The 13,047-nt window shown below is 45.0% G+C and overlaps 6 protein-coding genes across 6 annotated transcripts; 3 read left to right on the forward strand and 3 right to left on the reverse strand.

Moving 5' to 3' along the window:
- Positions 1-293: 293 nt before the first annotated feature.
- AGABI2DRAFT_118344 (hypothetical protein) lies at positions 294-1,177 on the forward strand (the record flags this gene model as incomplete). The annotated part of the gene is made up of 3 exons (XM_006461389.1): positions 294-305; positions 358-927; positions 980-1,177. The coding sequence occupies 3 exons, from the start codon at positions 294-296 to the stop codon at positions 1,175-1,177; spliced, it is 780 nt and encodes a 259-aa protein (XP_006461452.1).
- A 2,638-nt stretch (positions 1,178-3,815) lies between these two features.
- Positions 3,816-6,600, reverse strand: AGABI2DRAFT_143340 (hypothetical protein; the record flags this gene model as incomplete). Its single annotated transcript, XM_006461390.1, has 6 exons — positions 3,816-4,538; positions 4,593-5,565; positions 5,626-6,062; positions 6,119-6,183; positions 6,237-6,431; positions 6,495-6,600. The coding sequence occupies 6 exons, from the start codon at positions 6,598-6,600 to the stop codon at positions 3,816-3,818; spliced, it is 2,499 nt and encodes an 832-aa protein (XP_006461453.1).
- A 268-nt stretch (positions 6,601-6,868) lies between these two features.
- AGABI2DRAFT_118346 (hypothetical protein) lies at positions 6,869-7,265 on the forward strand (the record flags this gene model as incomplete). The annotated part of the gene is made up of 2 exons (XM_006461391.1): positions 6,869-7,093; positions 7,152-7,265. 2 exons carry the CDS (start codon positions 6,869-6,871, stop codon positions 7,263-7,265), a joined length of 339 nt encoding a protein of 112 aa, XP_006461454.1.
- Positions 7,266-8,875: 1,610 nt separating this feature from the next.
- On the forward strand, positions 8,876-9,355 carry AGABI2DRAFT_118347 (hypothetical protein; the record flags this gene model as incomplete). Its single annotated transcript, XM_006461392.1, has 1 exon — positions 8,876-9,355. The coding sequence occupies one exon, from the start codon at positions 8,876-8,878 to the stop codon at positions 9,353-9,355; it is 480 nt and encodes a 159-aa protein (XP_006461455.1).
- A 604-nt stretch (positions 9,356-9,959) lies between these two features.
- AGABI2DRAFT_178609 (hypothetical protein) lies at positions 9,960-11,108 on the reverse strand (the record flags this gene model as incomplete). The annotated part of the gene is made up of 4 exons (XM_006461393.1): positions 9,960-10,036; positions 10,097-10,458; positions 10,514-10,877; positions 10,931-11,108. 4 exons carry the CDS (start codon positions 11,106-11,108, stop codon positions 10,017-10,019), a joined length of 924 nt encoding a protein of 307 aa, XP_006461456.1. The 3' UTR covers positions 9,960-10,016.
- A 234-nt stretch (positions 11,109-11,342) lies between these two features.
- Positions 11,343-12,464, reverse strand: AGABI2DRAFT_178610 (hypothetical protein; the record flags this gene model as incomplete). Its single annotated transcript, XM_006461394.1, has 3 exons — positions 11,343-12,190; positions 12,241-12,256; positions 12,285-12,464. The coding sequence occupies 3 exons, from the start codon at positions 12,462-12,464 to the stop codon at positions 11,343-11,345; spliced, it is 1,044 nt and encodes a 347-aa protein (XP_006461457.1).
- Positions 12,465-13,047: the final 583 nt, after the last annotated feature.

Raw genomic sequence — 13,047 nt, forward strand, 5'->3', positions numbered from 1 at the left:
AATGCCAGAGTCAACAAAAGGGTCCTGATGCCCTCGGTCGATATAAAATAGAAATGAAGCCCCAAATTAGCTGTTCGGCCTACCTACACTTTTATGGCCGTCACGCTACATCCTCTTTTCATAAAACGTTGACAAGGCAGCGACACCTTCTCTTACGGAGCCCCCTCTCAGGAGACCGAGCAGATATATATAAAGATCAGCTCAATCATATCTCAGAGAGTCATCTCTTTTTTCGTCGCCGATACCTGTTTTACTTCCTTTCCAAACAGTTTCAACTTGTTTACCCGTCGTGCATGATACTTATGGTGAGTCTTATTTTGTTGTGATAAGCTCGAACTTGACGCTGGCTCGGCATAGTCCTCTGTCTCTTCTCAATCCTCTAACGAAATATTTTCTGCCCTCGGCTGGTCCGCGGCGGTCGATGACGCCCCTCCAGAGTTATGCAAACAGACGGTCCCCGTCGACATAAACAGAGCGGATAGCGTCTTTAGTCTGACGGAATCCGATATTTATTGGGACCTCGTGGTCGATAGAACGGTGCTTGATATCGGATTCGACATCGAATGCCTAGATGGGCTTGATGACCTGCTCCTGCTATCCCCAGTCGACGCATTCGCTACCGTATGTTGGGATGCTGTTATCAGACCAACCCCAAAGCCACGGCGGCAGCCATTGTCTCGACCTCGACCGCAACGAAAGTCTACAGTGTCTTTCCCCCGTCGAAGGCCACCTCGCTTAACCCTCGTGAAGGAAACCTCCTCGGAGGAGTCGGGATATGAATCGGGATGCGATGAGTTACAGACGTTGAAGGACGAGGCAACGCCATTACAATCGCCACTTTCGTCGCTCTTTCCATCTCCTCTCCCTTCGCCCTATGATACAGGGTTTCATCTCAACCATCAGCCAACGGTTGAGCCCATTACATTGGTAAGGCAGTTGCCCCGTTGTACTGGGACGACGACGCTCACCTGTTCTTCAGATCAAATACAGTCTCCTTCCATACGAGATAAACACCTCCTTCATCATTTTCGAACCCCAACACACTATCAGTTACTCCGAGGATGGTCTTGGACTTTCCTCCTTGAATATTGAACAACGAAAAGCGACAGCCGTTAATCGTATAGCCGCATTTTGCGCGAACCTACCCAACCGTCTACTAAGATCCTCTACGCAGTGATAGCATCACTGAGAGTTCACGCCTCATTTTGGGATCTTTCCGGCTATAATGGGCACCTGGACGACGACCGAACACAATCCTTCCATCCGTATAATATTCCACACCACTATCATTATTGGCCTCGGACTCAGTTTCATTTGTATTCTCCCTATCCCCAGTGCTCTTCTTGTAATCATGTATCCTACCTGTTTTACCTTTGCAACACTAGTAATTCTACGCTGTGCGTATACTGTCATTCCTTACATATCAATCTCTATCTATCCCTCGTCTCCTTTTCTCGTGCAATCTCGCCGATGACCGAACTGCTTTCCCAATGCCTCTTCTATAATTCTTGAATGGTCCGCGGCTTGTATTCAAGCCTCACAGTTACGTACACATGGAGATCCTCAATAATCCGTTAGCAAGTCTAGAAGCCGTGGAGTTTGAAACCCTCTGAGATCTCCTGCCAGGCTCGTTTCAGGGCTGCGTCGAATTCTTAGTTGACGTTATGGTTCGTGAGAAATTGCAATTGTTGCAGCTCGATTCGCTGATTGCTACAGGTAGATGGAACTTGGAAGACAAAAAAATGAAGACAAAAAGGCGCGATTTTCCATGGTGAATTCATTTTAAATTTTCACAAAAGAAGGATCGCAACCTCTTCCGTTTATGAGTATGTTAACAGTTAGCGCAATGTTAGCCTGAACACATCAAACGCCTCGGGATTTTGTCAATTATATGGTAAGTACTTACGTTGCTTTTGTGTAGCTCGTGCCGTAAACTGGGGGATGTGCGAAGGAGGAAAACCCCATAAGAGCATGTACGTACTACGCCAGACACATGCGCCGGGGCTCGGCCGGGCCTATCAATGGCCTATCAATATATGAATGATCAATATCATCCTGTGATACCCGACAGCGTACTGGATTTCTTTTTGCTACATATAGATAGTGGGCGCTGTGAACGATTAAACATGTTCATTTGTTCTGAAAGTATGTAAAATTTGCAGTTCTACATCGATTCAGCCATTGTTACCGATACCAAAGACAACTTCTAGCAATAATTTATTGCATTCAGACAAGGTGTGCGCCGCTCAGTACACGCCCAAGTTTCTTTAAGGATACGGGGATTCAACTAAGTTATGGCACATAGTCGCTCGTAAGCACTAATACAGGATTTCTACAGCATGATCTTGTACTACGTGTTCTCCGTATTAGAAGACAAGTCATGTCAATTTTCCTTCATCTATAGGCTTAATACGTCCGGTGAAATGGGATTAGATTTGAGGGCAATAATCTAGGTTTTTCCTGGATAAAAATACACCTCTCAGGCTAGATCCAGTAGAATCTATCTCTGAGGAATTGTTTAAGTTTATTTAAAGTCACCGAGCTGTCGTAGATAGGCTTGTCTTGGAGCGAGGCTGCTGAGGAGATTCTTTCGAACAAGTTAGAGGGAATTTTGGATCTTAACTCAGATTGACAACTCTTAAAAAAAGCCTAAACCTCGGTTGATCACAAATCAAGTTAAGCCTATAGGAACTAGGTAATTGGCATGCAAATTTTTCAAATGCCGCGTACAAAGATCATCACCCATAGGGGATACGGTCACCGATGAAAACGCGGTTTTAACTTCGACGACAGGAAGTCCGAGTCATCTAATCCCATGACCTGCGCGATTTACTTTACTCTTGCCACTCACACAGCAACCACGAATTAATGATTTACCGGCCATGGATAATATCTCGCGATGTGTGAACAGTACACTGAAATATGGTATTGTAGTCGGAGTTGGACAGCCAGGTCTAATTCCTGTCAGACAACTTGCACAAAATAAAATAAAGATCATAATTTGAGCACGACTTTATTCGGGCTAATTACTGACAAGTACTTACCCTTCATCGTACAACTGCTAGGCTGTAGCTGTTTTCGACTTGGAGAGGAGTAAAGACGCCAAGAATATCTTGTCACATGAATATAATCACAATGGCATCGGACGGAGTTCCAGCAGAAGCCTTCCAAAAAGCCACATATAAGGCTAGCGGTGGAAGCAAGCTAGACCGTGTCCGTTTCGGCCGACGCAGCGGTAGTTACTTGAAGAAGCTTCCAAACGTGCACGAACACGATATGAAGAACAAGTCTATAGATCAGTAAAGTGGACGTTAGACATCGAAGTAGACGAGTTACCTCATACTTAATACCGCATAGCGTCGTATTTTCGTTGATTGGTTGTAAAAGTCAAGGGGCGGCGAACTAACTGTCAGCATCAAGACAAAAGTTTTCAAGAACCCGTCATAGACATGTCATGTTTCATCAAAGTTCCATGGAAAGAAGAATAATCATTGATGAACAAAAAAACACCACTCGTTAGAGTATGAATGACATGAGTCATCTGAAGCGGTCGTCGGCGCATAAATGTAGCAATTATGGTCCAAAATTGTACAAGCTCGAGGAAGCTTGAACAATTCATACATTGAAGTGGTGGAGTTGACAATTCCGTTCTTTCGGGTAACATGGTCACCAATACTCTTTTGTTCCGTTCAATCTAATTCAAAAGAATCATTATGACTTTGAAACCACTGAGCTGAATACAAACCACGGGTATCCAGAAGGAGACACAACGGCTTATATGCAGCGTAACAAACACGAATTCCATATTGCAAGTTTCAATCAGCCACCTCCTCTCCACTCTTCTTATGCTTACGCCGCCTCTTCTTCTTCGGCTTCCCATCATCATTCTCGTCCCCCTTCTTTTCCGTGCCATTCAACTTCTCTTTTTCTTGTCGTTGCTTCTTCTGTCCCTGGCTTGCAGAATCTACACCACCTGAAACCGATTCCATAGTCACCTCCGCAGTTGCCCCGCCATCATGGTCCTCACGTTTCCGCTTGTGTCCAGTTTCTTTACCTTTCGATTGCGTTGAATTAGACTTTTCAATTTCCGCATTTCCTCCGCTTGATCTGTGTCCCTCGGTCTTCGTTGCGTCATCTCGACCGTTAGTGTCCATGTCATTATCGTCCCCGCCTTCCCCTAAGGCAGCAGCCCTGGCTTTCAAACGCTCCTTCTTTCCCTTCCGTTTCTTCGCAGGCTTCCCTTCTTCTGATGGTTGCCATCTTCGCTCTCCATGACCGTCAGTATTGTTTTTTTCACTGTCTTTGATCAACCATCCGCCAGTTTTCTCCCTCTCTTTCAAAGTAGCTTGCAATTCACGTAGCTTCCGCTGTCTTTCCGTATCCCATTTTCTTGCGTCTGTTTTATAGGGAGCGTAACGCTTGATGCTCATGAATTCATTGAGTTCTTTATCTGTCGCAAAGAGAATTTCAGAAGGAGAGAGAGCATAGGTTTGTTTCGCGACTGGAGCGTAATTGAAGCGCGTTGGAAGGTCGCCGACCTAGAACTCGAAATAAGAATCGTGGATTCGAATAAGGGAGTGACTATCACACACCATGTCGTTGAAGTCAAGATTGTAGATTTCTTCCATGTACTCGTCCAACTTGCGTTTCCGCATCTCTTCAGTTCCATCCCATTCTTCTTCCTCTTCATCGTCGTCAGCGTCCTGAGGTTGAACATCCGCATCCATGGCGTCCACGTCAACGCCCGTATTCTCAACTTCCACACCATCCTTTTTCTTCTTTTTCTTCTTCTTCTTCTTGTCTTTCTTTGACTCGACTGGAACAGGTACTTGGTCCTCATCCGGGACATAGATATCTCCAATATCAATATCGTCTTCCCAAACAGGTTTCCCATCCTCATCAACTTGACCCTCATCTTCCCAATTATCTCCTTCACCGCCATCATCATATCCATCATGCTCAGCGAAAAGCCCAGCCATCTGCCGATCGTGTTTTTCCGGATCCCAATCACCCTCTAAATCCAATTCCTTTAACGCATCATCCATTTCCAAACCCTCGTCACCACCACCGTTTTCTTCATCCCAATCCTCCTCTGACCTGCTCTTCTTTGCTTGGCCATTGCTCTTGGATGATTTTATCAGTCCACCTTCGATTCCGACTTTTTCCAACTTCCTTCTAACTTCTCTCATTTTCAGCGCTTTTAGTCTCCTCACTTCTTCCTTTTTCTTTTCCAATTCCTCTTGTTTTCTCGATTTCTTCCTTTCTCGTGCTTCTTTACGTTTAGAGTCCTCTCGACGAACGAGAGTCGATAATGTACGTGGAAAGGAGGGTATAGTGGAAGAACCGGGTTCTTCGAAGCGGTGGTTGTAGGAGGATTCGAAATGGTCCATGAGGGAGTCAAAGGAGGAGTCGGACTGGTTATCATCGTCATCAAAGGCGTTAACTTCTTCGGAATCGGATTGAGAGGTATGTTTCCGTTTTGAGGATTTCTTTTTGGATGTAATTTCACTGTATGTCGGGATATGATTTCTGGATTTGTCGATCCAACCGCGATTGAGGATGTAACTAGATGTCGGTACGAGAGTTGTGAGTGGTTTTTTTTTGTATAGTCTGAGACGTCCGTACCTCATGAGAAATTGTTGGTCTTCTTCCTCTTTTTTTGTCTGTTTTTTGTCCTTTATCGGTTTATCCTCCTTTCCTTTCTTCTTTTTCTTCTTATTAGCCACCTCGCCAACGCCATCTTGCTCTCCCACAGCATCCTCCTCCTTGACGCCGATTATTTCTTGCAAGTCACCGACCTCGCGTTCTAAAAAAGCGCGATAGTCTTCTTCTTCTTGTTTCCGCTCATCTTTTGTCTTTTCTCTCAAGACGAGTAGATCGTCATCGTTTTGGTCATCATCAGCGATGCTAGTGTCGTCATTGACAGCAGTATGAAAAGCAGATATAGTCTCTTCACGAAGAGCTGCTTGTTCTTGAACGTGCGTGGGTGGTGAAGGCGAGGGTGATCGCGACGGGTTAAGCTGAGCTTCAAGAGCTACTTGACGCATCGTCACTGGTTTAGCCTATCATTTGGGTGTATTTTAGTAACGTGTGTACGCGAAAGACAGAGAGGGCGCACTGTATCTTTTCTGTTTTTGCTCGGGGCTACGAACATTGTCTTTGCAGCGAGTTTTTCCTGCTCCTCTAAAGGCTATCGGTATTTTGTATTTATGTGTAGAGATTCGAAACGAGCGTACCCCCAAAGACGTTTTTTCCGGATTCATAAATCGAAGGATCTTTTCGTTTGATACGTGCAAGTGTTCGAAGAATCGCAGCATCTACAGCCATAGTCAACTCTTCACCATCTTCGTCTTCAGATTCATCAGACTCCGAGTCTGATTCTTCATTCTCTAAATCAGATTCAGAGATATCTGACCCCAATTTTGCTTTGACTAGGAAACGAATAAGGAAAGAGGTCAGGAACTTTTGAGAGTGGATGATAAAAAGGAACGCACGCTTGTCGAGTTCTTCGCGCTCTTTTCTGTATTGAAATGCCTTTGCATAGTGCTCGTTCACTGTTATCTGGTGCAGGTCGTCATTGTCTTCAGAGTCGGACAACATGCTGTTTGTTCCCCAACAAAGAGATGAGAAAACCGCATCACAACACGTGAGCAAATTTCAATCACTGATCAATGATCAGTGATGATCAGATTTTGTATTTTTAGATTATGTTTGACAACATGTTATGAATCCCCTTCAGCCTCCCTACAGCCCCACATCCTCTGAAAAACCCTTTTTCACTTATCGTTCACGCCGACACTACTATATAGTGCTCCTATAAACCTCGCCGCGAAACAACTCCCTGCATCTGCATCACGACTTTCACGACATGAAAAATCCCTCAAACAAATCGAACCACAATATCCATGACCGCTCGCAGCCGCTCCCTCCGCCTTCAACAAATCCTTCTCGCAAACTTGTGATCAAGCTGTTGATCATCTTCTTCGTTACCTTTACAAGTGCCACTCTCTTGCAAGCGATAGGCTATCTCTTGTTTGCACACTGGAGACCACATTCTCCTCTCCATGTAGTGTACGAAGTTGCTCCACCAATTGTGAGTCATGCTATTCGCTTTTCTTTTTCTCAGTATATCAATGCATGTCTTTCTATAGGTCGTTAGACCGAGCATTGGTCTTCGGGAACCATACGTTGCACATTCAACACGATACCCCCTCGCCATCGTCACATCCATCCCGCCTCCATCCTATGTGAAGGCAGTTCGCTAAACAATTGCTTGTGTCCTGATCAAAACTAATCCGGGCGCGACAACCATTGCTCATCGTCATTTCTTACTCATTGTGCACGTTTTCGGTCAGAACGTCGGCTATTTTTGGCCCACATATTCGACATATCGCTACCGACACCGCCTTGCTTGTCCCACCCCAGGTCCGATACACCCTTCAGTGCTGCCATTCACATGCGATCTCCCCTTCTTGAATCGATTGCTGGATTGGCATCCCCCTTCGTTTCGTTTCTAAAACAGCTCGTCATTGTATTGTACCATTATGTCTCATAACCACTGGACTCATTGTACCTATAATTATACCCATGAACTCCGTTTGACCTTCGAATTTTTGTCGTAATAATTCTATTGTTCTTTATATTGTGAATGACCTCCGAGTCTTGGCACTTGACAAAAGTGACTAAGTTATACTGGCAGTTAAGTATCTAGCCCATCACATACATAACTCCGAACTCAATTGTACCTTATAACATACTTACTCCTTCGCTTCGTTGACACACCCAAAGCATGAAAAAGAGTTGAACCTTGTTAAAGGATGAGCTTCGTACTTTCAACATGTACATGCTCGATGTAAGGATTGACGTAGGTGTTCTCGATCGTGTTTTGTATGTTGTCTCGGAATTGCCTAATCTCTCCTCACTACCACCACAACTCAACTATATGAGGAAGAGTGAAAGATGACACATATGCATGGTAGCACTGCGCCCTATTACCTAGGGCCGCCAAGACACAATAACAATCATCATCCGCACCATTCAAATCACAATCACCATTCCCAACTTCCTCGACATCACCACTGCCACTCCTACGAAAACCATCATAACGGACGCTATCATACGCAAGGCTCATATTCCGCCCCTTCATTCATTGTACCACCACCACCGGTATCACATACTCCACTGATCCGGGAAAGACGATTGTGAACCATTCGGCTGCAGGAGGATGAACAGGCTCAGGAAGGGTTTCCTTGGCTAGCATATTGCATCATTACGGGACTCTTTTCTCTTTCTTTATTGTTTTTATGGTTTTCTGTTGTGAGTGATCCTAGACGCCAGTCCTAGGTTTGTTGGTTCGGTGGTGAGAATGGGAGAATCTGCCAAATTGCCAGGCCTATCGTTCAAGTGTTGAATGTCTGTTTTATCTCCTCTGTTGGAGGGAAGAAGTTACATAGTTCATGACGCGAATGTTTTTTTAGAGCTACTGCGGTCACCGGCAGATTTTGCCGTTGCGGGGGGAAACAGCGAGATATATATATGACGGACAACCCTTTATTCTTTCCTCTTATGGTACCTTCTGTGATCAACATCTTCATCATTCAGGGAATTGATGGCCACCATATGGTAAACCAACGAATGACTCACCCTTTTTGGACTCTCGGTTTTCAAAGTTATCCGCCCGCAGCTTGCCCGCAGCTGTGAAGGCACTTTCAGTCCAAGGGGGGGGTTATTTATCTCCTTTCTGACAAAAAAGGCTTAGGATCCGATTGGGTGCTTTATTTCTTGCTTTCTCACCTCCATCCACGGACTGCGGCAACGACAACAACGATCGAAGAGGTGATATAACGAGGGGGTATACCTCTTTGGTGTTGAAAGGATGATTATACTCGATGATCAGGAGACGAGCCAGCAAAGTTCACGTTCATCCGAGATAGCAAAGAATCGGAATAATAGTATCGATACCTCTACGTCACCGACCACCTCACCAACATCGAATTTACCACCTCCACCGCCTTATATACCCGCCGGACCCAATTCTTCATCCTCGTCATACCCTTATCCTCATCACCCTCATTCCAATCATCATCAACAAAGTTATCAACATCACCAACATCATATTCATCATACTCACCACCCTCACCATTCTCCAACAAGTCCAACCCACTCACCCACAACCGTCGCACATACTACCAACGCCACAACTGGCACCGAACACCATCCTCTCGTGGTGCATTATCGTATTCAAGAAGAAGCCATCGAAAGTCGTACTATAAAACGATTTTTTATTGCTTTTACGATTGCACTCGTCGTTCTCAGTTTAACGACTACTTTTATTCGAACTTTGCTTTGGCTTTGAGTAGGATGTTATTTTCGTTGGGAGAGAAGGGTAAGTTATGAATTTTGAATTGAAGTGTGATTTTGTGGGGCGCTCATTGGGATGTATGATATAGATTGACTGCGGAGGAAGTGATCGGGATGTCGGTGGTTTTGCCCCGCCAATCGTCGCTTTCTCACTTGGAATTTATCATTCCTAGCCCACTTCGCCGAGAGGCATTTTTCTCTATGGCGTATCCTGCTTTAATTTCGATTGAACCAAGTCCTAGGAATTGTCGTTCTTTCTGCTTTTCTTTTTATGTTTGTATGCGGATATATCCAGTGTTCTATTATATAGGCGTAACTTATAAATTACCCTGACACAGTTGATCTATTCCCAAACGAAAGAAATCGAGTAGCCAATTTTTCAAAAGCAAGAAGAAAGCGTCAACATATTCTAAGAAAGGATAGGACTATTCTTCTTCCCTCCCCTCTTATCTTTAGCAATCTCAACTTGAGTATATCTCGTGCCATCAACAAGAGCACCCGATAATCTCATAAACAGATCTTCTCGCCCTCTTCTATTTCATCCCCACCTCGATGAGCGCACCCCTCAGAGATCCTTCATACGAGGATCGGATCTGTAACTCAAACCGACAAACCAGTCTGTCTGAGTATATTTATTTCTAACACTAAACTACTCTCTAAAAGACGGTGGATCCACCTGCCAGTGTCATAAAGTAAATTAGCCTGTTTCAGTACTCTCTAGTATTCATAGACCCACCGTTCACATTGATATTTTCTCCAGTGATGTATCTCCCCGCATAGCGACTACACAACAAAATAATAGTACCGACCAATTCATCTGGTGCGCCCATTCGGCCCAATGGCGTCCTTTCAAGCCACATTTTCCTTGAAGCCGCCAAGCCATCTCCAGAATTCAAAATCGTATCCATATATCCTGGGCTGATACTGTTCACCCTTATGCCATAACGAGCCCATTCCGCAGCGAGGCATTTGGTCATATGAAAAACCCCGGCTTTGGAGACGTTATAAGCGACTTGGGGTTGAGGGAATATGGTGTTTTGGCCCGCTATAGAGGCTATGAATACGACGCTGCCTCCTTGCTCTGATGGTATCATGTGCCTTTTAGAGAGTAGGTCAACCCTGGCTATGATCATACCCGGTATACTCTACTTACTTGGCTACCGCCTGAGCACAAAGGAAACTTCCCGTCGTATTTATCTCTAAAACCCTTCTCCACTCCGCTGGGCTGGTCTCTAAAGCATGCTTATTTGCGATAACACCAGCAAAGCAAAGTAATGCGTTTATCGAGCCTAATTTCGAGTTGGTTTCTTCTACCGCTTTCTCGACCGCTTTCTCGTCTGTTACATCAACCTCCAATGTAATGATATTCGCTTGAGGAAACTCGTTTTGTAGGCTTTGAATCTCAGATCGTGCTGATGTGAGAGTTGGTAGAAGATCAAATATCGCTATGCCTGTTGCTCCATGTTCCAAGAGACCCCTAATTGCCTCTAGGCCCAAATTACCAGCACCGCCAGTCACTAGAATATTCAGTAACAGACTGTCTCATGCGTTCACTTGGGGAGACACACACCTATCGCATTCTGATCGACAGAGAATCTTCGGCTGGCTCTCTGCGTCGCAGTCAACCCTTCGGGCATAGCAATGGGCGCTGTCAATGGCTTAGTGGCATGAGAAAGAACTGTTTCCGGTATGGCTCGTTTGTGCAGAGCATCTCGGGCTACAATAGGAGACGACGATTGTGTTGACATCTTCGTGAGAGGATAACTTGTAGTCTGCCTCTGGTAATTATATATCGAAATTCAGAAGTTCGAATACCTAGGACTTGGATTAACCCGTGACCTGACAGTTCTCAAAATATCTTTGCTGCAGATTTCGCGGTTATTCAGGCGACAAACGATAATCACAACCGTTTTATCTATTCCCAAACGAAAGAAATCGAGTAGTCAACTCCTCAAAAGCAGGGAGAAATCATCAAGCACAAACTAAGAAAGGATACGACTATTCTTCTTCCCTCCCCTCTTCTTCTTCTTCTTCCCTTCAACTTCTCCAAACCAAGCCTGTAAAATCTTATCTCTAGCACTCTCAACCTGAGTGTATCTCGTTCCATCAACAAGAGCACCTGATAAACTCATAAACCAATATTCTCGACCTGTCCTATTCCATCTCCATCTCGATTTTGTTATACTTCCGGAATTGGAACGTATGACGAGTTCGGTTTCGTTTCGTCCATCGTACAAGGATACTTTTCGGAGAGGGATAGTTATACCTTTGGGATGGGAAGCTGTTTCGATGTGAATGAATCGATTGTCTTGGGGTCCTGCTTCGGGTGTTAGAGCAGCAGCAGTGGAATTCGTAGTCGGCTTTGCTGGAAGTGGAGGTGGAGGTGGAGAAGACGGCGTGTTTGATGAGGTAGGCCCGCGAAAGAATTTAAGTCGAGTGACATATGTCTGTCGATATTTTAATAGATAAGCAGTTGAGAAAGCCCATCCTATAACGTAGACACCACAAAATATGGAACGTTGCCATGTTGGTCGAATTTCCCAGCGAGATGGCTTCGGTTCATCGGCGTTAGTCGTAGAAGGTGATGCTACAGGTGTCGAAGACGACGGTTCCATAATTGAGGTACTGCTTTGATCCTTTGTAGTGTCCACTTGTACGAAAGTCGACGAAGAGCCAACTGGTATATCACTTTGAGCTTCGTTACGTTTAGCTTCAACAGCAGCAGCAGCAGCATTTTGTCTATTCTTTTCCGCAACAGCTTCGAGATCTTTTACCAGTGTAGCCCAATGGTTCCACGTGATATCAATAGCCGAACCTCTAAAAACACCGCCTACTTAAACATCAAATTCTAACACGAAAAACGGACGAGCGTGAACGTACAAGATGAGAGCATTGCCTATAATGAGAGGCCATGCGAAACGCACCCATAGAGGTGGTGTTTGAGTGAATATGGGAGAAACGGAATCGAGAGCGGCCGCGTCTGGAATAGAAGTAGAAGACAGTCTTTTTGAAGTCAAGCAGTGGCGACGATGTGGACGGAGACGCGCAACGACACGTCGTAGAGGAAGGGACATGCCTCGAAAATGTCGAGAACCGCCGGGCATGTCGGAATTGTTCGCTTTATTTGGCCATCACATGATCGCCAATAAAAATAACACAACAGCTATAGACAACTCCTTTGCCAGCGCGTTTCTCCTTCGTTCACATTGTCATGCCTTTGAGGCTGGGCTCTTGGATATGAACCTCCTGGTTCAGCAGACCTCGCACCAGATGTGTCTGTGCATATTTCCTATTACCTCATGAATGAGGATCCAAGCTATGCTGCAGCTCCACGAAGCGCAGGGCCCAATTTTGAGCGCAGATATGCGCGACTTTGAACGTCTGGTTGACTTGCTGGGCATTGTCATATTCTTATGTGTATCCACTACGCGTCTTATGGCCATTTCGAGAACTTTATCTGCTTTCTCTAATAACGCGTCTCCCTCTACTCGGTCATTATTCGCTCTCAGCCTTCATTCTCCACCGGAATCTACTTTCGACTTGGATGCTCAAGCGCTCACCTCCTTCTCTCGCCTTTCTGTGGCTTTGTGTATCGTCTAGTACAGCCAACTGATCATGAACAAATCGCAATCCTCGCTACAATTATACCTTACATAATCGAAGGCTAATCGCGATATATCCGGTGAT

The sequence above is a fragment of the Agaricus bisporus genome, assembly GCF_000300575.1.
Source record: "Agaricus bisporus var. bisporus H97 unplaced genomic scaffold AGABI2scaffold_5, whole genome shotgun sequence".
Lineage (NCBI taxonomy): Eukaryota > Fungi > Basidiomycota > Agaricomycetes > Agaricales > Agaricaceae > Agaricus > Agaricus bisporus.